The sequence below is a fragment of the Mustelus asterias genome, chromosome 2, assembly GCF_964213995.1.
Source record: "Mustelus asterias chromosome 2, sMusAst1.hap1.1, whole genome shotgun sequence".
Lineage (NCBI taxonomy): Eukaryota > Metazoa > Chordata > Chondrichthyes > Carcharhiniformes > Triakidae > Mustelus > Mustelus asterias.
The window spans coordinates 44,870,099-44,893,800 of NC_135802.1; the positions used below are offsets into that span (position 1 = coordinate 44,870,099).

Below are 23,702 nucleotides of genomic sequence, written 5' to 3' on the forward strand. Positions count from 1 at the left end.
GTGGCCTAACCAACGTTCTATATAACTGCAACACCATTTGCCAACTTTTATACTCTATGCCCCGTCCAATAAAGGCAAACATGCCATATGCCTTCTTCATCACCTTTTCCACCTGTGCTGCCACCTTTAAGGATCTGTGGACTTGCACACCCAGATCCCTCTGAGTGTCTATACTCCTGATGGTTCTGCCATTTATTGTATAGCTACCCCCTGCATTAGATCTACCAAAATGCATCACTTCGCATTTATCTGGATTAAATTCCATCTGCCATTTCTCCACCCAATTTTCCAGCCTATCTATATCCTGTTGTATTCTCTGACAATGTTCATCACTATCCGCAACTCCAGCAATCTTTGTGTCGTCCGCAAACTTACTAATTAGACCAGCTACATCTTCTTCCAAATCATTCATATATATCACAAACACAGAGGTCCCAGTACAGAGCCCTGCGGAACACCACTATTCACAGACCTCCAATCAGAAAAAGACCCCTCCACTGCTACCTTCTGTCTTCTATGGCCAAGCCAGTTCTGTACCCATCTAGCTAGTTCACCTTTGATCCCGTGAGATTTAACCTTTTGCACCAGCCTGCCATGAGGGACCTTGTCAAATGCTTTACTAAAATCTATGTAGACGACATCCACGGCCCTTCCCTCGTCAATCATTTTTGTCACCTCCTCAAAAAACTCAACCAAATTTGTGAGGCATGACCTCCCTCGTACAAAACCATGTTGTCTATCGCTAATGAGACTGTTCAGTTCTAAATGTGTATAGGTCCTATCTCTAAGAATCTTCTCCAACAATTTCCCTACCACGGACGTCAAGCTCACTGGCCTATAATTATCCAGGTTATCCTTGCTACCCTTCTTAAATAACGGGACCACATTTGCTATCCTCCAATCCTCTGGGACCTCACCTGTGTCCAATGAAGAAACAAAGATTTCTGTTAGAGGCCCAGCAATTTCATCTCTTGTCTCTCTCAGTAATCTAGGACAGATGCCAGATGGCCCTGGGGATTTGTCTACCTTAATGCTTCCTAAAACACCTAACACTTCCTCCCTTGTAATTGCAATTTGTTCTAACGGGTCTACACATCCCTCTGAGACACTACCAATCAACGTGTCCCTCTCCTTTGTGAATACTGATGCAAAGTATTCATTTAGGATCTCACCTACTTCCTTGGGTTCTAAGCATAATTCCCCTCCTTTGTTCTTGAGAGGTCCGACTCTTTCTCTGACAACCCTCTTGTTCCTAACGTATGTATAAAATGCCTTGGGATTCTCCTTAATCCTGTCTGCCAAGGACATTTTGTGACCCCTTTTTGCCCTTCTGACTCCCTGTTTGAGTTCTTTTCTACTTTCTCTGTATTCCTCCAGTGCTTCATCTGTTTTTAGCTGCCTGGAGCTTATGAATGCCTCTTTTTTCTTTTTGATTAGACCCACAATTTCTCTGGTTATCCACGGCTCTCGAATCCTACCTTTCCTGTCCTTCCTTTTTACAGGCATATGCCTGTCCTGCACTCCTATCAACTGCTCCTTAAAAGACTCCCACATGCCAGATGTGGATTTACCCTCGAACAGCCTCTCCCAATCAACAGCCACCAAATCCTGCCTAATCCGGCTGTAGTTAGCCTTCCCCCAATTCAGTACCTTACCCATAGGACAACGCTCATCCTTTTCCATGACTATCCGAAAGTTGTCATGATGTGGAGATGCCGGCGTTGGACTGGAGTAAACACAGTAAGAGTTTTAACAACACCAGGTTAAAGTCCAACAGGTTTATTTGGTAGCAAATGCCATTACTTTTGGAGCGCTGCTCCTTCGTCAGATGGAGTGGAAATCTACTCTCAAACAGGGCATACAGAGACACAAAATCAAGTTACAGAATACTGATTAGAATGTAAATTTTTACAGCTGATCAGGTCTTAAAGATACAGACAATGTGAGTGGAGGGAGCATTAGGCACAATGCACAATTAGGCACAATGTGCCTAATGCTCCCTCCACTCACATTGTCTGTATCTTTAAGACCTGATCAGCTGTAAAAATTTGCATTCTAATCAGTATTCTGTAACTTGATTTTGTGTCTCTGTATGCCCTGTTTGAGAGCAGATATCCACTCCATCTGACGAAGGAGCAGCGCTCTGAAAGCTAATGGCATTTGCTACCAAATAAACCTGTTGGACTTTAACCTGGTGTTGTTAAAACTCTTACTGTCCGAAAGTTTACAGGATTGTGGTCACTGTTCGCCACATGTTCCCCCACTGAAACTTTGATGACCTGAGTGGGCTCATTCCCCAGTACTAGGTTCAGTATAGCCCCCCCTCTAGTTGGACTATCAACATATTGTTCCAAAGAACCTTCCTGGACACATTTTACAAATTCCTCCCCGTCCGGACCCCCAGCCCTAAGGGATTTCCAGTCTATATGAGGGAAATTAAAGTCTCCCACTACAACAACCCCATTTTTTCTACACCTGTCCAGAATCTCCTTACATATCCATTCCTCAACTTCCCGTGGGCTGTTGGGAGGCCTGTAATATACCCCCAGCATAGTGACTGCACCCTTCCTGTTTCTGAGCTCTACCCACAGTGTCTCGTTACATGATCCTTCCAAATTGTCCACCCTCTGTACCGCTGTAATATGCTCCCTAACCAGTATTGCTACTCCCCCACCTCTTCTAGCCCCTCCTCTGTCTCGCCTAAAACACTTATACCCCGGAATATTCAGCTGCCAGTCCTGTCCTTCTTTTAACCAAGTCTCTGTCACTGCAACCACATCCAAGTTCCGCGCATGCATTAAGGCTCTAAGTTCATCTGTCTTGCCCGTTACACTCCTTGCATTGAAGCAGATGCACTCCAGACCTCCAGGCCCACTGAGTTCATCCTCCCCCAGATTGCTCTTCCTCTTAGGTAGCCTTGTCCTGGCCCCATGCTCATCCCCAGTCTCTACGCTTGCTGACCTATTGTTCTGATCTCCACCCCCCTGCCACATTAGTTTAAACCCACCCGAACCTCACTAGCAAACCTCCCAGCCAGGATATTGTTGCCCCTCCAGTTCAGGTGTAACCCGTCCTTCTTGTACAGGTCCCATCCTCCCTGGAAGACTTCCCAGTGATCCACGAATCTGAAACCCTCCCTCCTGCACCAGTTCTTTAGCCACGTGTTCAGCTGCACAATCTCCCTGTTCCTAGCCTCACAAGCACGTGGCACGGGGAGTAATCCAGAGATTGCTACCTTAGAGGTCCTGCTTTTTAGCCTTCTACCTAACTCCCTAAATTGCTCTTGCAGGACCTCCCTGCTCTTTCTGCCTACGTCATTTGTACCAATGTGGACAATGATGTCTGTCTGATTACCCTCCCTTTTTAGGATGCTTTCTACCTGCTCAGAGACATCCAGGACCCTGGCACCAGGGAGGCAGACTACCATCCTGGGATATGGGATAGAGGGATATGGTCCCCGGAAGGGTAAGGGGTTTTAGTTCAGTTGGTCAGCATGGTCAGTGCAAGCTTGGAGGGCCGAAGAGCCTGTTCCTGTGCTGTAATTTTCTTTGTTCTTTTTTTGACACTTCCTATTCTCTCTGTGGACTGCCATTAGCAGCCTTTCCCCTTGTTTTTGTGGCTATGACTCATCTTTCATTCCCTCACCCTACAGTACAAATATCTCCCATTTTCTATGCCTTTTAGCTTTGACAAAGGATCATATGGACTCGAAACGTCAGCTCTTTTCTCTCCTTACAGATGCTGCCAGACCTGCTGAGATTTTCCTGCATTTTCTCTTTTGGTTTCAGATTCCAGCATCTGCAGTAATTTGCTTTTATATTGGGTCAAATTTCTTTATCAATCATTTTAAGATGCATTTACCCATTTAAAATAAGCATCAAGCATTTGTTGATAACATTGCTCGCAGCAATTTCCAAGCTATTGTTATATAATTAGATTGTGGCACCATATAACGTCCAGTGAAATTCTGTGATAGCTGAGATTTTATCATTTTACCATTCAAGATAATTTTCAAAAATAGCAATTCATGATGAAGAAACTAACTAGCAATCTTCCTGCATTAGCTAACCAACACAAATTTTACAGCTTCAGAAACTAAACTGGTTATGGTGCTTTTTGCAGAACTAATTTGCACTAATGTGAAGTTCACAAGTTTCCAAATTTTGGTGTAAAAGTACCAGCTATATAATAAACTGCATATGTATAAATGAGACAGCATTTTTCAACAGGTTGCAAAGCTGTTTTAGTTTTTAACCCACAAAAGTCAACCACCAAACAATTCACTTAATAGAAAGCAACCAAAGGGCGGCACGGTGGCACAGTAGTTAGAATTGCTGCGTCACAGTGCCAGGCACCTGGGTTCGATTCCTGGCTTGGGTCACTGTCTGTGTGGAGTCTGCACATGTCTGCATGGGTTTCTCCTGGGTGCTCCGTTTTCCTCCCAAAGTCCAAAAGACGTGCTGGTTAGGTGTATTGGCCATGCTAAATTCTCCCTCAGTATACCCATACAGGTGCCGGCCAGAGTGTGGCAACTAGGGATTTTCACAGTAACTTCATTGCAGTGTTAATGTAAGCCTACTTGTGACACTAATAAATAAACTAAAACTTTAAAATTTGAGCAAACATTTATGCTGGAACGCCACAGGCAATTTTATCTTTTCAAGTAACTATGCAAACTTTTCCCATCAGGAACCTCAGTTGTTGACAGAATCTCCACAGAATCATGGAAATTTACATCACAGAATCGCTGGTCAAAAAACAGCTATTCATCTAATGGTACTTTCCAGTTCTTGGTCATCGTGGGTTATGGCATTTCAAGTACATATCCAAGTACTTTGCAAATGCAATGAGGGTTCGTTGAGTGTTCTTTCAGGCAGTAGCACTGGATGTGAACATACCAAGTGGGTTGTTAACACACTTTTTTAACGGTAGTTAAAAATCCTTTTTTGGAAATTTAGTTGTTAGATTTCAAGAAGGGGAATCCTGATCAGTATGCCGTCCAAAGTATACAACAATAAATGGAATTCAAAAATTTTCAGAATTTTAAAGGAATAAAAAATATAAGAAACAGTACCACAGCTTCCAGCTGAGTTTGACAACCAGCAAAAAATAACAGGCAAATATTGTCTTTTGCCTACATTTTCTGAACAGATAGGTTGCCATGTCTTAGTGCCAGGATGAGTAAAGAATTTGCCCGAGTGGTGGTGCTACATTGTCTAATTATAGCTGTAGGCACCACTTTTAGTGAAAATGTTGGAAAATCTAGTGATGCTGCTTTGTGGATAAGTCTCAAAAGGAGGCCAAGTTAAAGATGTGCTATAACACCATGGGTAGAATTTAACAGGCGGAGGGGTTTCCCTCCCTGCCACCCAAAGACTCAGATGCCGGTTGTCCTGCAGCCATTTACCAGTCCCCACACCCTGGAGCCAGGATGGAGGTATGTGTGTGAAACCTGCAACGGGGTGGGGGAAAGGTTGGCCAGGGTGGAGGAGAGATGGAGGCTCTTGATGGGGAGGCCAAATGCGAGGGACCATTCATTCTGGGGGATATCTCTGAAAGGGATCTGGTGAAGGAGGCAAACCCCAACCTTCCTGCTCGAGGCCCAAACAGGGTGACTTGCCAGGCTCGACCTACGACTCCCCCACCTCTCACCAGCCTCAGAATTGAGACCAGGTGAGAAATGGCCTTTAAATTTGGAATCAAGATGGCGTCAGGGCGTGGCGACTTCTTGTAAGCTGTCTCCAGCATACTCTCTAATTCTATCTTTTACTCTCATTCTATGCTTTTTAAACTGTATTCTACCTCTTAAAAACCCTACCTTGTATTAAGTTGATCTTTCTCTACGCCCTAGCTATTATTGTAATACTACATTCTGCACCCTCTCCTTTCCTTTGCCCCTATGTACCCTATGAACGGTATGCTTTGTCTGCATAATGCACAGGAAACCATACTTTTCACTGTATACTAATACATGTGACAATAATAAATCAAATTAAAAAAATTAAGCCATTAATTTCCAACGTAAGGGCACCAACCGGGGTAAAAGCAGGCTGTCTTAGCCCTTGCACCCCCTCAGCCTCTATTAAAATTGAGAACATGTCAGGGGGTGGGGGTTGGGCAGGAGGGTAGCAGGAAAGCCACCCAAGGAATTTTATGGTCCCATTGCCTGGAAAGATGCTGATGGCGGCCGGTAAAATTCTGCCTATAGCTTTGATTCTCTGACCAGTAAGGAGTTTCGGTTCTAGAGTACAGCCTCGCTCAATTTTGTACAATTGTCTATCAGACAAAAAATGAGTGCAGCAAGTATCCGAGTTTCAAGGCTTGGAAATTACTGTTGGCAATATTAACAAATGCTGACCATATGCATATGACATTCTTCTGCATTTTAATATAAGCACTATTTTAAAGTGTCTCCATTAAAGGACAAACAAGCAAGTATCATATGAATATATAAAATACCTATTTGCTAAAATTAGTTTCTTATAAAAAAATTGTCTTAATTGTGAACTGATTTTTGCAACCTTCTTCATCATGTCATTCATAGCTGCTTTTGTTGAAATCTTTCAGTGTCCTTTTAGGAAATGTACCTAATCTCTCATCCAGCATGCAAACTAATTTGCTGGACCTGGCAGACAATCCCATATTGTGTGCTGTCTATACATCCTTTTTAAATTAAAGTGTAAACTGGCTCCTAAGAATTAATTTATAAACTCTATAAAAAATACGAGCAGCAGAAAATTTTGCACTGACTTGCTGCTATCACCTTCTTTCAATTAGCTAATAAAGTCATTTACAAGAATGAGAAATGGGAAAAGTAACACTGTGCAGGTACCCTTTTATTGTAATGAACTATTGCCTGTGCAGCCCCTATAAAATGAATGCAGTTTCTTTAAAGAATCTGCACTTCCAGTTTGATGTGCATTCATTGGTCGTCAACTGCACAAAAGCTGTCTGGACAATCATGTAGCTGCCCTTTCATCCTGCCAGCATGAAGGCATTTAGAAAAATCAACTAATGGCAGTACTAGTAGTCAATTGATTTTTAGCCATAAATCAATGGAATTTTTCTAGTTGCTGTTCTGAACGTAAGGGTCAGAGAGCACCTGTTGTATTCTTTAAGTCTATGCAAGAGGAGGCTGCAGCATAGTATACCCTCTAACGACTAATTTAAAATGAGTAACCACAGTATAATGCATACTAGGTACTCTGCAGAATATTATCTTCGAGAAAAACTTATCCTACTGTCAAAAAACATATTTTATAACTGCTGCAACTCTTTCTATTACCACATGAATAATTATAAAATGAAGGTTGCCAACAGGAAACATGCTGGGCTCTCATTGGATACAATATTTACATAACCAACAGACCCCAGTGAATAGCACAATAAAGTGAATAAATGCCAGCATTTCTTGAACGTTATTGGGATAGATTCAATATCACGTTCATGTACAAAATATGGCTTCTGTTTGCAACATCATGAACACAAAACATTTTTCTATATGTATTCAATTTTTAAAAATCAATTGCTAAAAAATAAAAGATTCAACAGAATTACTAATAGATTAATTGCATGCAATGCTCAATGCAGTGCAGAATAAAAATGAAGGCATACATATATGTGATAAAGGTTAACTATCAGAATAAATAGTGCAGGTTCTGCTTAACAAAAAAGCATCATTTCTCTTGTCATCTGATTTTACTGCAACTGCTAGAAATCCCAAGAATTCTCAGTATATGATATTTACAACAGAGAACAGCTGGCTTGCATTTGTTAACCAGGTTACGTCTAGGGATTAGAATTTCTGTAATTAACCACCCGAGCTTCACTCTCATGGTTTATGACATCATCTGAAGCTCTCCATAGTGACACATTTCAAGCCAGCTATTATCCCCTAGGTAAACATTATTGACAGGAGATCAGGATTAATTCCTGTTACCATAGGTAATTCAGCATTAATACACACTTTAAAATCAATTTACTAAAAGAGTACCAGTGTAGAGAACTCTCTAAATACTTAATTTTCTTTCCATTATGTAAACATTTTAAATAATGCACTATCTTTAAGAATTACTCTGTAAAATAGCAAATTACAATTTCTTATCTGAATAACAAGCTTTTACAATCTTTAGATAGTTTGTGAAAAAGAAAAGAAAGTCATCTTAGATATTTAATAGTTGGCACTCTGATTGCAAGTGGGATCAAATATGACAGGTGTGATGTATGTTTTACCTTAATCTGAAGGTCTTCAGAGCTTCCAGTCTGCATGTAGAGTGCAAGGAGCTTTGGCAGAACATTTGCCACAGCAACAGCACGTGCATGCTCTGGAGTGTGTCTTCCTATCTGCCCCAGGGCCCAAGCAGACGCTGCCTTAATGTGGTCTTCTGGTTCTTCTGACAGGCAGATAGCCAACTGAGGCACCCCCTGTAGTGTTGATCAGAAGCACAGTCTTAGTCAGAGAAACTACATGTGATAGGTTTATATTAATAAGCAATTTTAAGAAAAAAAACAATTCTTTATTTCTGTGCTACACATCTTCCTAATTGCTGAAAGAGCAGTTCAGCACACAGCTGCTCAGTGTATTTGCGCCAGCATATTTTCAGTTTGACAGAATGTCAAGGATTGTGAAATCCTCAGCCTGAAGCACCATTTCTTATATCACATAGCAAATGAAAAGTAATATACTTTAAGGGAAGTCACAGTGCTTATAACTTGAAACAATTAAAACACACGTCTAAACATTTATTTTGTGCAGTTACAAATAAAGGAATCAATTATTTTTCTTAAATGGTGTTTACATACATAAAACCAGATCAAAGCATGTTTTTGTCTGAGATTAAAATAAAAACTATTTCAGTAATACAGAATAGAAAAATTATATTTTCATAAAAATATTCTGCTGAGGAAAGATAATTGGGATATGTATGCATGGGGCATCTCACTAGTTCTTTGTCTAACATTACATTGTGACCTTTCTATTTTGGCAGCCCTGATAGACTAAAATGCCACACTGATCCAAATAACCACTGAAGGAAATTGGCAAAATTATTTTGTTTTAGCTTTAAGTCATTATTAAATCAGAATTAATTATAGTTATGATTGACTGTAATAGTGTTGTAAAATTATCAACATGTTGATATGAGAATTTTAATTTTAATGAAACTGTTGCTAATGTAATTAGTTCATGCTGAATTTAAATGGTTCTTAAAACATTTTAAAAGCCCTTAAAATTGTCTAACTATCTAACACTACAGCTAAATATTTCTAATTTAAAACCACAATTGACCTTATGGGCGGGATTTTCCAGTGTCTACTGCCAAAATCAACAGAGATTTGAATGCTTCGCTGCATCTGATGCAGGAGAACCTGTCGCGACAGTGCCGGAAAATCCCAGTCTATGTATCAATCACTGAATGAGATACTGAGCCTAACAGTAATAACTCTATTTCACTTTGTGCTAAAATAATTAATGGCAAGGTGAAGATCTGTACATACACAAGTTCCAACATTGCTTAATGTGGAGACATAGATCTACCTATATGATAAAATGATAAGATGTTTAGCAGTTTCTCAACTTTCTACAAAAATAGATCTTAATGTTTTAAGTGCAAAATTGCCCTTTTCCATAATTTTATACATTTTACCAGATTCAAACTTCAACTTGTGTGCCAAACCATAACTCATTTTGGCAACTCAGGTATTATTGCATTACATCACTAGCCATGACATTTCTAACAGACCAAGTTTTAAGTGCCAGACAAGTTTTATTACTACTTCACTTTATCCACAGAACATAATGCAACAAGTATTCTAGAAATTATGTGTACAAAAATAAAACAAAATATTATCTGTTGGATTGGTCACCTTTGGAGAATGCCAATAATATGAAATTCTAAACTATTTTATTGTAAGTGGAAATAAAAGGGTTGCCTAACCATAAAAGCTCCCTGTCATTGTTTGAATTTGTTTTGTTAGTTCAGAGCTGAACCACAATGATTAACAGCAGTGTATTTTGATGAACTAGAAATGAGCATTGCTCTTTCACCCTATTTAAAGCATGAACTGATTTTAAATTGACATTAACAATGTTGTGAAGGACTCCAATCCGAGAAAAAATGATCCTTATAACTAACAGAGTGCCTGCATGTCAGGAATTACAAAAATAATTATAGCTGAACCAAATTTATTTTACTAGTAGAAAATTACTTTGCACAGTGAATTTTCAAACTGGCTTTTCACTTCTGGAGCCTTGTCCAAATCCAACTCTGATTGATGGGATGAACGTGTCCTCACTCTGACAGCTGTAAAGATCCTAAGTGAAATCACACTTTTTAGTGGATGCTGATCTGCATCACAAAACAACTGTCTCACTCAGAGAGGCCTTAAGAATGTATGGTACAGTACAGAGAAAGATTCACACTAATGCAAAAGGCCGTGTTCTTCTGAGGTCAAGGATTAAAATACATGGAAAGGAAGTGTAAAAGGTTGTGCTAACTACTTAGTCATTCTTTACCTAGTAGTGCTTAATGCTGACACTGCAGCCTAGTTTTATTGATTAGCATTATTTTAGTGCTGGTGCTAAGCCATTTGTATGAATAGAATTAATGCCAGCAGTACAGTAACATTGGTTAAAAACTCTAGGCTAGTGTATCAAAGGTGGAAGAAGTTTAATTTTTCAGCACTGACATCGCCTAGCCAAGCCCACTAAGCACCACTTAGAATGAAATCAATAATTAAAACATTATTTTGTTAAGATGTTACTGCAGGTTGCTTTATCAAAATGCCATCTCATTAAGCGGTAGCATGTTTGCACCCATGATATAATAAACTTTTAATCTTGGCTGGGCTATCAAAAAGAACTGGATGAATACAGATAAGATACTAAAATAGGGTGAAGAAAGAAAGGGAGAGAGATAGTGAGAGAGATAAAATCTCTTTCTCACAGTGAAAATATTTCTCTAATAGTATAACAAGCATTTACATGAATGCTGCACCTTGGTCTGGTAATGAAAGCTGTATTTGTAGTTAGGTGAGGCAATAATCCTGGGGGTGGCAGAGTTGGAGGGGTATAATTGAGTATCACGTCACAACACTCCAGCTAGAAGCCCTAAAGATGACTGCATCAGTTTTAATTCATAGTGCAAATTACCATAATTAAAGTATTTAAATTAAAAGTCATAATCAAGATTTACTTTGACACATTCTGCATTAAAATGAAAAAAAAGCTCCTCCTTACTGAAATAGAAAAAAATGAAATAATGAGTAATGTAGAATTTACATCTGCAACCTCAATTCTTCAGGGAGTACTAACCAACAAATCAATATACCACTGCACTCCAATATGCTTTGCAGCTAGATTAATTTATAGTCCTTTTTCTAGGGCCTCATTGTAATGGTAATACACAGATAATGAACAAGGCTCTAACCTTGGAGACAATCACTGCCATTGCCAGGTTCTCCGAGTGAGCAGCCACATAACCAAGCATCATAATACCAGGCAGCCTGACATTACTTTTAGATTCACCGATATAATCAATGACAGCAGCCACACCTCCTGTATTAACAATAAGCTGAGACAGCTAAAGAAGAGGGGAAAAAAAGGCGGTTAGTCAGATTCTATCAGTGAGATAGCAAAATATCATCTCAAATTAAAATGACCAGTTTCATCTATTACTGTATATACATTCTTAAAATAATATTACACTGTTTTTATTTGTCTATTGATATTCTAAAAGAAAAAAGGACTGTTATTTTTCTCCATTGTGTAGTAAGATGTGTGCCTCCTTACTGGTATCTGAGCAGGCAAAATGTTGCTTACAGCTAAATAAATTATCCACTAGTACAATCTAACCCGGATCACCAATGGCTCAAGTAAAATTAGGAGGGTGTTTAATTATTTATTATCTTTTATCAACTTTCTTGATTCTGAAACAAATGTATTAATATGTTGTTACAATTAAGCTAAATGCTTCAATTTTGTACTGTATGTCTCAAACCACTGTCTACTATCATTATTCATAGATTATGAGAACATCTGAGGTTACTTGAGGAATATATACATTATAACAACCTTGATAAAATTAGGCAGTCAAATAGCCTTTCAGTGAATAGAAGGTAATATTTAAACTTTTATATAATTCAAATTTATATAATCTCAAATATTTTCCAGTTAGAAAACCCATAATTTCAATTTGTTTTAATGTAATGCAATTTTTCTGAATAATTGAGGGAGCCAGTGAGGTAAATGCCAGTTGAATAGAATTGATTGTTATTTTAGACAACAAAATAGTGGAAAAAGAATCAGAGGGTCTTACAGACCTGGTCATAAAAATGTATTTTGAAGCAAGACAAGGGGTGGGATTTTTCGTTCCTCCCCACAATGGGCAGCATGGTGTGAAGAAGTGGAAAATATCACAAGAATAGAAAAATTGTTGAAAAATAAAAAGTGTTGTTGCAATAGTAATCCTGCTCAGTACGAGAGGAACCGCAGGTTCAGACATTTGGTGTATGTGCTTGGCTTAGGAGCCAAGGTGCGAAGCTACCACCTGTGGGATTATGACTGAACGCCTCGAAGTCAGAATCCCGCCTAAAAGTAAGACTCCAAAGGTAGGTCGTGTTTCCCGCTATGCAACATCAGGAACGTATTTAGCATATTTTTAAATATCACCACTATTCATTAAAGAGCTCCTTATCGGGACCCTCCTCCCATGCTGAATCAATAGGTAACACAATTCTACATAAATGCTGGGAACTTGGCAAGCCGCACTTCCCTCCTGACTCGAAGTTCATTCACCTGCCTTACAAAGCACTCCCTGCATCATGAATTCTTTGTCAAGCTCAGCTGCCTACAACACTTCATTCTTGGGTTGGGGAGGGGGTGAAGCAGAGGTAAGGTGGGGGAGGCTTCAAGTTGGCTGCAGGGTGAGTCCCTGACTCAGGGAGTAGGCATTCTGTATTCGGGCTGTGGCAGCACAAGGGGCTACGGGCAGAGCTCACACATGACTGGGGTACTGCTGGGAGGGTCAAGATCCACCCAGGTCATAGGCACATTTGTGTTCACAATGGTGTCAAGAGTGTAAGAATTGAGTCATGGGGTCTGGAGAACTGCAACTTCCTGCTCCACCAGGACTTTGGGAGGAATTTTCACGCTCGCACATGGAGAGGCCAAGCAGATCAGGCTCTGAGACCTCAGCACCACCATCATGCAATATGAATGCAAACAATTTAAATGAGGACAAATTCAGCTGGTGAGTTCTGAGGCCATTGGTGCATTGCACTGGGGACCACGTATTCTCAGATGAAGAGAGATGCACAATTTATTCACAATGCAGGAAATCAGGAAAAGTACCAATGAAGGCACTCACACGAGATTAATAAAGTGGCACTAATCAATCGCCTTGTATTAATCCCTTGGTCACAGCCTCAAAATTCCCTGAAGCAAGAAGGGAGTTCGGAGAAATTGGGTGATTTGACTTGCCTGATTGCTGTTTACAATCGTTATGCTTACAGGTACACGCAGGAGAAGTGACAGCCTCTGCCTGCCCTTGCACCACCCCCCCCCCCCCCCCCCCCCCCGCCCACCCCACCACAACCACATGTTCTCATATCTTGACAAAACATTTAATGGCAAAGAGTCTAGTGTCCCCATCCAAACAGTAGAGGGAAGGGTAATGGTGAAGTGCATCTTGCGCACGTCCTGATATCAGGGGCGATTATTTTCCTTCATTATTACCAAGCCCTTTGTCCACCAGTGACTCGTTAGTAGTCATAGGAAGAAGTGGGGCCTTTGATACCTCGTGGGGCCTTTGAAGCCTCGTGATGACTCATGTCTTTCTCTCATGTATGCTGCAGAGGGAAAACAATCAGGAAGATGGATGCTGCATTGATTGCAACCACCATCATTGTATGCAATCAGGAGAGATGAAGATGCTGATGGCAGCGCCAGGTGCACCAGAGACAGGAGATTCACCCTCAGGACAAGAGGTAACAGGGCTCCATCCATATCGTGAAGTTGAAGCTCCCAGAAATGTCTATTGTAGGCGCCTTGTAAGACCCAGGATGTACTGGACACATGACTTTCCTGCAGATGAGCAAGAGACAGTGGGCCTGATTCTTCCATTGCGACCCGCAACTTTTCTGGTGGGTCAGGTCAGGTCAGGAGATGAGCGTGTCGGCCATTTCGCAGGTTCCCCGCGAGTGTTTACGACCCCCGCGCATCTCCCAACCGGAAGAAAATGGCGCCGCCATGAACACGCAGAAAACCGGTGGGAAGTGAGGTAAGTCATTTGAACATGTTTTCCATATATTTTAAATGTATTTTAAATGTGATTATTGGGCCCGGCATGGAACTTGCCAGGCCTGATAGCATCTCCCACCCTGCCAGGGGTACTTCATTCCGGGGGTTTACAGCAGCTCCCTATGTTCGGGGAACGAGCGGGAGACCGCGCTGGAGTGAAGTGGGGCAATCGGGGCCCCGCAGGGGGACGGGCAATGGGGGGGTAGTGCCCCCTGGACATGGGCACCTGGCAGTGCCAGCCTGTGCCCCCTGGCACTGCCCAAGGGGCAAAGTGCCCATGCCTAGAGGGCACCTTGGCACTGCCCATCAGGCATCGGGCAGTACCAAGGGGGCGGGGCTTCTTGTGGCAGGGCCTCGGGGCAATTGGTGGGGTTGGGGGGGTCCCACTGCCACTCTGCATTGGGATCGGTCTGGGCTGGAGAGAGACCAGCGATCGGGGTGGGCTGGGAGGGGTGGGGGTGGTGGTCTGCTGGGGGGGTGTGGGCTGGACATCAGGGCGCTCCGGGGCAGGGAGGGTCAGGGCTGGTCCGGGAATTGTTGTGGGAGCCGTGGAGGGTGGGGTTGGAGGGGCAGCACTGCGGGGGTCCCGAGCTGGCTAGCAAACGGGGAGATTGACAGATCGGGACCGCTGCGCATGCGCAGAGTTCCAAAACTGTCAGATTCTGGCGCAAATAGGCCCCGCCCCCCTGGGTTTTTATTGAGATTCACGATTGTGACCTCTGCATTGCACAGAGTGGGAAGATTCGAGTGAGGAGCTGCACTGAAAAAAACAATTGTGATCTAGAATAGTTTTCCCACCAATTCAGCACTTTTGGAAGAATCGCCCCCAGTGTCGCCAATGCCTCCACATATCCAGAGATCTAGTGGCTCACATATGCCACATTCTCCACCACTTGGTGCCATGAGAATTGGGAGGATAGCCAATGGCTGTGAAAGTCATCACTCCCTAAACTTCTGCTCCAGTGGCTCTTTCCAGGGCTCAACTGGGGACCTCGTGAGATCTCTCATGCTTCCATGCATAAGTGTATCCAGCAGCATCCAGCTCTCTTTGCCATGACCCACAATTACGTGCACTTCACGAGAGATCAGGCAAGCCAGGACACCAGGGCACTGAGTTTCACAGCTATTTCCAGCTTCCCACAGATGCAGGGTGCAATTGGCTGCACTCATGTGGCTCTGCGATCTTCCTGGCAGCAAGCACTCCAATACAATAGGAAAGGCTTCCATTCACTAAATGTGCAGCTTGTTTGCAACCACAACAAGAAAATCCTGAAGGTTTGCACAAGGTTTCCTGGAAGCCTCCATGATTCCTATATCTTTAGCAGACTGCAGGTTCCTGACATCTTTGAGGGATAACACAGCAGCCAGGGTAGTTTCCCAGGGATAAGAGTTATCTGCAAAGGGCATGGCTGATAACGCCCATCTGGAGACCTTCAAAGCGTCTCAGCGAGAAGGTACAATGATGCTCATACTACTATCAGAATAATGGTGAAGCACACCATAAGCATTTTAAAAGTGCGATTCAGATACCTGGACAGATCTTGTGACTCACTGCAATACATTCCCAGAGAGTCTCATGGATCATCAAGGCTTGCAGCAGACTTCACAAGCTGGTGATGCAAAGGGCAGGGGAAGCTGCCAAATGCTGAAATAGAAGAGCTGCAGGTCTCCTACAATGAAGAGGACATTGAAGGGGATAAGGGCGGTGAAGTCGAGGAAGCTGATGGTGCAAGCAAAGAGGCCATAGCATAGGTCAGATGAGGCAGGCATGCACATGCCCTCACAGCCACCAGATTCCAGGAGAAAGAAGTTGAGCAGTACTGACATCATGGGCTCACATGAACACCAATTCTAGGTAATAAAACTGGGCAAGTGATTGAAGTGGGGCAACATTTAGCAGACAGGATTTAGGATTGTTATGGAAAAGGACAAGGGTGGGCCTGAAATCAAAAGTCTAAACTGGGGGAAGGCTGATTTTAATAAGATCAGATATGGACCGGAGTGGACTGGGAGTAATTGCTTTTAGATAAATCTGACAGAACAGTGGGATGCATTCAAGAAGAATATGGGGCGAGTACAGGGCCAATAGAAAAGGGCAGGACTAACAAATCCAGTGAACCCTGGATATTGTGGGATCTACAGCACTGGATAAAGAGAAAAAGGGATTCTTATAGCAGGCTTTGAGGGCTTAAAACGGCAGAAGCCCTAGAGGAGAATAGAATGTGCAAGTGGGAATGTAAAAAGGAAATTAAGAGAGCAAAAATGGGACATGAAAGGATATTGGCAGGTAGAATGAAGGAAAGTTGTTTTTCAAGTACATTAAAGCTAAAAGAATAACTATGGAAAGAGTAGGGCCATTAAGGACCACAGTGGTAATTTGTGTAGGGCGGATGTAGGTAGGGTTCTAAATGAATACTTTGTGTTGGTGTTCACTAATGAGAGAAAGAGAGGGAAATGATGTGGGTATAGAAATCAGGGAGAAGGACTGTGATACAATTAAACAAATTAAAATAGACAGTGAGGAGGTTCTGGGTGGTCTGGCAGGAGGCCTATTCCAGGACCAGAATAAATGTATCCCAAGCTGTTGAGTGAGGCAAGGGAGAAAGTAACAAGGGTGCTGGCAATGATTTTCAATTCCTCTCTGGCCACATGAGAGGTGCCGGGGGACTGGAGGACAGCCAATGTGGTAGCATTATTCAAAAAGGGAGAAAGGGATAAACCAGGAAACTACAGGCCCATCAGTCTAACCTCAGTGGTGGGGAAACCTCTGGAAGCAATTCTGAGAAACAGAGTTAATCTGCATTTGGAGAGGCAGGGATTAATCAACAACAGTGGGCATGGTTTTGCTAAGGGGAGGTCATGTCTGACCAACTTGATCAAATTTTACAAAGAGGTAACTGGGTGTATAGATGAGGGCAATGCATTTGACGTCATCGACTCAAACTTCACAAGGTTTTTGCTAAGATCCCTTCATGGGAGACTTATAGCGAAGGTAAGAGCCCATGGGATCCAAGGAAATTTGCAAATTGGATCCAGAATTGGCTGAGTGGCAGGATGGTGATTGTCTGACTGGAAAACTGTGTCCAGTGGGGTCCTACAGGGATCACTGTTTGGGCCCTTGTTGTTTGTGGTTTATATAAATGATTTAGACTTAAATTGAGGGTTGATCAGTAAGTTTGTGAATGTTACAAAAATTGGTGGCATGGTAAATAGTGAGGAGGAAAAGCCTTAGATTACAGAAGGATATAGGTGGGCTGATCAGTGGCAAATGGAATTCAATCTGGATAAGTGTGAGGTGATGCACTTGGGCAGGACAAACAAAGCAAGGCAATACACGATGAACAGCAGGACCCTGGGAAGTACCGAGAATCAGAGGGACCTTGGTATGCACTACACTGGTCCTTTAAAGTAGGACAGATGGATAAAGTGGTTAAGAAGGCATATAGTAGACTTGCCTTTATTAGCCAGGCATAGAGCTTAAGAGCAGGGAAGTTATGTTGTACATCAGTCCTGGTGTGTGCTATTGCACTTTAAGTATTGCAGCCACGGCGAGGTCATGACATGGTGGGTGAATTGGAGGCTACCCACCTGTATTCCAGCATGTTTCATGTGGATGAATATTTAATGAGCTCTGCAATGGATGAAATGATGTGAAAGCCCACCTTTGAAGCTGGTAAGAAACCGGCCAGTTTTCACATCTCCCACAACACTTAGTACGTTAATTGGAAAATTCTGCCTTTGGAGTTGTCATTTGCAGCTGCAATGGGTGTCTTTCATTTTGATTAATGGTATATTTCAGAAAATTGAACTTGCCTTTCCCTATTTGATACCAATAATAAAAAGCTTGGCACAAAATCAACATATTGGCAAATAGCCATCAACCTGAAACTTTAACTATTTTTCGCTCCACAGACACAGCTTTATGTGCAGAATATTTCTAGTATTATCTATTCCTATTTAGAAGAAGAAATCTGGTTTTGCCACACTACAAATCACTGGAAATAACAGTACAATAAAGATATTTAGATACGGTGTTATGCAAAATTTAAAAAAAGACATGGATCACCTGTCAGCACCATCTTCCTCTCGGTGATCATAACTTAGTTAAAGTCTCATTTATACACACAAGTGGTTTCCTTTGAACTTCTGCCAAAATTATGGCAGCGGAGTAGGAACTGAGAAAATTCCCAACGTATATAATTTATTAAATATTATTGGTAATCGTTTCCCAGTAAGTGAGGTCAGCAGGTTGTGGTTATTCTTCATGAAGTCACAGGTCAAATGCTGCTTCAGTATTCAAGTATGAGTGAAAACTTTAATAGTGACATAAGAAAACAAATCTAGATTGTAGTAAACTACCATATGGTGACCTTGAGCTTGTTCCGTAAAAATCTCCTTACTTTATGGTTGTAATCTTAATAAAAAATTATGTTATTGTACGCTAGGCTTTATATATTTCTCAACAATCTGGAAAGCTGTTGTTATTAAAGAAAGAATACAATGAGATAAGCTATTCAGTTGTAACACAAGGTGATTCAAGTCCACCAGTGCATAAACCACGACTGTTCACGAGCATTGTCCAAAACTAACAAGTTGTATAAAGGCAGATCTGATCTATTATGGAGTGATTTATATTCCTCTAACATACATTGTTGAGCTAAAGCTGGGAAATTAAAGTAGTAAATGACAATCTCTGGGGATGTAAAAAATGGCTTATTAATATGTCTAATCAAAATTGTATACTGAAAATTACTATCAATAATTTTAATACTCAGAATTGTAAGAATCTCACAATTTAAAAGGGTATTGTTTTGTCCAGCTTTACAAGTAATAACAAATAAAGCTTATTTATTAGTGTCACAAGTAGGCTTATATTAACAGTGCAATGAAGTTACTGTGAAAATCCCCTAGTTGCCACGCCACGGCGCCTGTTCAGGTACACTGAGGGAGAATTTAGCATGGCCAATTCACCTAACCAGCACATCTTTCAGACTCTGGAAGGCAACTGGAGCACACAGAGGAAACCCACATAGACACAAGGAGAATGCGCAGACTCTGCACAGACAGTGACCCAAGCCAGGAATCAAACCTGGGGGCCTGATTTTACCATTTTAATTCTAAGTGCTGAATCGGGGCACAATCCAGATCCGACTTGGAAAACTGTGCTCAGGCACCCCCCCATACGCACTTAGCCTGAAAAAAAAATTGGGGGTCTGAATCGCGCTGTCGGCAGGGCTCATCATGCCTGAATCACTGCAGCTCCGATCGGAGCTTTGAACTGCGCGTGCGCAGTGAGAAAACAATTTGAAAAAACGCGCCCCTGTCACATCGCTCCCGGGCCGCACAAAGCGGATAAAGCTGCCCGGGAGCGAAAAGCGGGAGTGATGGCCCCCACAGATATTGTTCCACTCCCATAACATAGCTGTCCCACTTATCCACCCACCTCCGCCCCCGCTACCCAAACTGATCGCGACCCTATGCCCCCGTTTCACTCCACCGATCGCCCACAGAGTGGCAGCAGTCCCCCCCCTTTCCCCCATCAGATCGGGACCCCACCCCCACCCCCGCCCCCCACCCAGCAGAGAATCATCAGGCCTCCGCCATCCCCCCCCCAGCAGAGAATCATCAGGCCTACCTCCCCCCCCCCCCTCCCCCCCCCCCCACCAGAGAGCAATCTGGCTTCCCTCCACCTCCCTCCCCCTCCCACCTCAGAGAGCCGCTGGAAGCTCTGAATTTACCTCTTCAGAAGGTGGAGCGCCCAAAACAGACCTTTGCCGAGCATGTCTGTTTCGCGCCGAATCTGGACGGGCGAACGCGATGGTAAAGGGGCAAATGCAGGTAAAGTTGGGCGGGCAGCCCATTAATTCAATTTAAATGCATGCAAATGCATTTAAATCGCCGTTGCGCCCATTTTGGGCGCGGTTCGGATTGCGGCCATTTTCGGGCCTTGGTAAAGTGGCATCTGTGCGGACGCAGCCGTGAATCGCACTAATCGCCTCACGCTTGACTTTACCAAGTTTTCGTGCCTGAAAACGGGCATGACACAATGGTAAAATCGGGCCCTGGGTTCCTGGTGCTGTGAGGCAGCAGTGCTAACCACTGTGCCATCCTGATTGGACAGAATTTGACTATGGCAAGTGAATTTCTTCAGCAGGTTTGCCTCAATTCTAACAACAAACTATAGCTGGCTGTAAAATAAATTACATTAATATCAGTTGGAAGAATACAAGCAGTTTCATCCCACAAACTATTGGCAGAATGTGCATTTAAACGGTTCAGCTTTTATCTACTTTAGAAACAAAGGGTGCAATTTAATGCCCTCCCCTAAGAGGGGTTTGGTGGTGTGGGGGCATTTAATCAGGTAGGAAAGTGGTGGCAGATGGAGACCCTGCCACCTTCCTGCCTCTGTTCCTATTAAATTCAGGTGGGAAGGTTCATGGAAGGCCTTCCTGCCCTTCTGCTAACTGAACCTCTTGTAGGCAATTAATTTAAGGGCCTCATTTCACTGCTGCTGTACTCAACCATTTCCAGACAGGGCAGTCACCACACAGGATGTCTGAAAAGAGGTCGCTTGTCGGCTCGGGGGTCAGGGTTGTGGGGCGGAGGAGCAACTATTCCCTCATCCTCCCACCCTTTGGCCTTAGGTTCCTTGGCAATAGTGGGCCTCTGGTGGGTGCAGTGCTGGCAACTGCATGCACTGCACAGTTGTAGGCAACTCTCTTTGAATCTTTTTAAGGCAGAGTTAGATAGATTCTTGATAAGCAAGGTTACTACAGGTAGGTGGAAATGTAGAGTTGAGATTGCAAACAGGTCAGCCATCTAAATGGCGCGATAGGCTTGAGGGGCCAAGTGGCCTAATCATGCACCTAATTCATTATGTTTACATGTTCGACCCAGTAATAAATGCTGTGGTTACAACTCCAAGTCGGAGGCTAGGAATTCTGCAGTGAGTATCTCACGTCCTGATTCCTCAGAGCTTGTCAATCATCTACGAGGCACAAGTCAGGATTATAATGGAATACTTTCTACTTGCCTGGGTGGGTGCAGCTCCTACAGGATAAAGCAGCCCATCCACCACCTTAAACATTCACTCTTTCCACCACCAATGCATAGTATGCACAATTAACAAGATGCATTGCAGCAAATCACCAAGGCTCCTTCAACAGCACTTCCAAATCATAAGACTATAAGAAAGAGGAACAGGAGTAGGCCATTTGGCCCCTCACGCCTGCTCCACCATTCAATAGGATCATTGCCTTTCCAACATTCCACCTATCCACTTTTCTGCCCTTTTCCTGTAATTCTTGATTCCCTTATTGATCAAAAATCTATCTACCTGGGCCTTAAATATACACAGTTCTCTGTGGCAAAGAGTTCCAAAGACCTCAACCCTCTGAGAGAAGAAATTCTTCCTCATCTTAGTCTTAAATTGGCGCCCCTTTATTCTGAGACTAAGCCCTCTGGTCCTAGACTCTCCCTTGAGGGGAAACATCCTCTCAGTATTTACTCTGTCAAGCTCCTTAAGAATCCTATATGTTTCAATGAGATCACCTCTCAATCTTCTAAATCCTAATGAGTAGAGTCCCAACCTCATTAACCTTTTATCGTAAGACAATCCCTCCAAAGTGGGGATCATCCTACTGAACCTTCTCTGAACTACCTCCAATGAAATAATGGGCGGAATTTTCCCCAGAAAATTCCAAGCGTCATAACAATGAGGAAACGGGACTCCTCTGTGCCGGTCTTTTCGGCGAGCTCCGCACTTCAATCATATGTTACTCTGTCACTTTCCTTGACAGTGGGAGCTTTGTTCCAGTACGGGGAGGCGGGGGGAGCGGAACCTACACACTCCGGTGCAGCCGGCTTCAGAGCATCGGGCGCCATTCCGCAGGGCGCCCTGATCTGCTGGTGGACCAGGGGATCTCCTCACAAACCCCTACCCCATCTGTGGTATTGTCACCCCCCCAACACCAACACGGGGTCACTGGCATCAGGGTCCTCCCGGTGAATCCATGCCTGCACTTAGTGCTGAACTGGCACTACCAGTGTGCCAAGTGGGCACTGCTCGGCGATGCCCCCAATCACCCAGGGGCTTCAATGGCCTCCAATCCCTCTGGCGTAGCCATGTTGCCTGGTCTTTGCTGTTGGAGACAAGTAGTGATTCGTGCCGGCATGCTGTCTCACTGGCATGATGGAAAGCATCCAGAAATGAGGAAGCAGCCATGCAGGACTCACTAATGATATGAAGATCCAGGCACTCCGATGCTAAAGAGCCGAACGTGAATCGGATTTTGGCCTTTCACCCTATGTTCCCAGCTCGCCACACTGATCAACAAGTGCTGCGAGCTGGTAAGATCGCACCCAATATCTTTCAGTAAATAAGAGGACCAAAACTTGTCTCAATACTCCAGATATGGTCTCACCAGTACCTTGTACAGTTGCATCAAGACTTCCCCACTCTTATACTCCAATCCCCTTGAAATTAGGGTCAACATTCTATTAACCCATAAAAGATCATTTATATCCGAAAGATTAACTCTGGGGGTGTGTCTCCCAACTCACTGCGCTGATTTCTCAGTGCAACGGGCCAGGAGATTTCAGCGAGGCCAGATTAGCACGATCCGTGCCCTGAGCACGTCTCCCAGCGCCGGATTTCCAGCGCCGTCAGCTCCACACAGGACATAGGCACAGAATGATTTAAACGTAATTTAAATATGATTAGCAGGCCCGTGACTGATGTCTCCGGGCTCGCTAACCTTCCCCCCCCCACCAGGAGTGGTTAATTCCAGTGGGGTTAACTACAGCTCCCCACTAACAGGGAGCTAGCAGCCTGACCCTGCTGGAGTAAAGGGGGGCAATTGGGGCCCCCCAGAGAGTCTGGTGTGGTGAGGGGGGGGGGGCCCTGGGCATTGGCACCTTTGCGGTATCAGCCTGGGCCCCCTGGTACTGCCCAAGGGGCAAAGTGACAATGCTCAGGAGGCACTAGGCACTGCCCATCGGGCATGGAGCAGTGCCAAGAGGGCTGGGCCCAATGGGGGCAGGGCATGATGGGGAGGGGCCTATGGGGGGGGCGTGTTCGGTGGGGGTGGGGGGGTCCTGCTGTAACTCTGCACTTTGGGCCGAGCAACAAAGGGAGGGAGGCCAGTGATCGGGGCTGCAGGATGGGGGTGGGGGGGACAGTGATCGAGGCTGGCTGGAAGAGGGGGGACACGGGTGGGGGTGGGGGGTGGTGTCGGGGCTGGGACCGGGCATGCTTGGGAGGCCAGTGATCGGGCCATGGGGATGTGAGAGAGCTGGCGTTGCCAGGGTCGCGGGGCTGGCCACCAATCAAGCGGGCCAGCAATCAGGAGGCCGGCAGACAGGGGCCACTGTGCATGCGCCAATCTCGATGCTGACAGATCGGTGC

The 23,702-nt window shown here is 43.7% G+C and overlaps 1 protein-coding gene across 2 annotated transcripts in view; it reads right to left on the reverse strand.

The window, feature by feature from the left end:
- The window catches only part of spag6 (sperm associated antigen 6), a 149,529-nt gene that overhangs the window by 22,808 nt on the left and 103,019 nt on the right, over positions 1 to 23,702 (reverse strand). For both annotated transcript variants that reach the window (XM_078234537.1, XM_078234527.1), the window contains exons 7-8: positions 11,427 to 11,579; positions 8,233 to 8,424 (exon numbers count right to left, since the gene is read on the reverse strand). In XM_078234537.1, the coding sequence (XP_078090663.1) occupies positions 8,233 to 8,424; positions 11,427 to 11,579 (345 nt within the window). The remainder of the gene's footprint in view (positions 1 to 8,232; positions 8,425 to 11,426; positions 11,580 to 23,702) is intronic.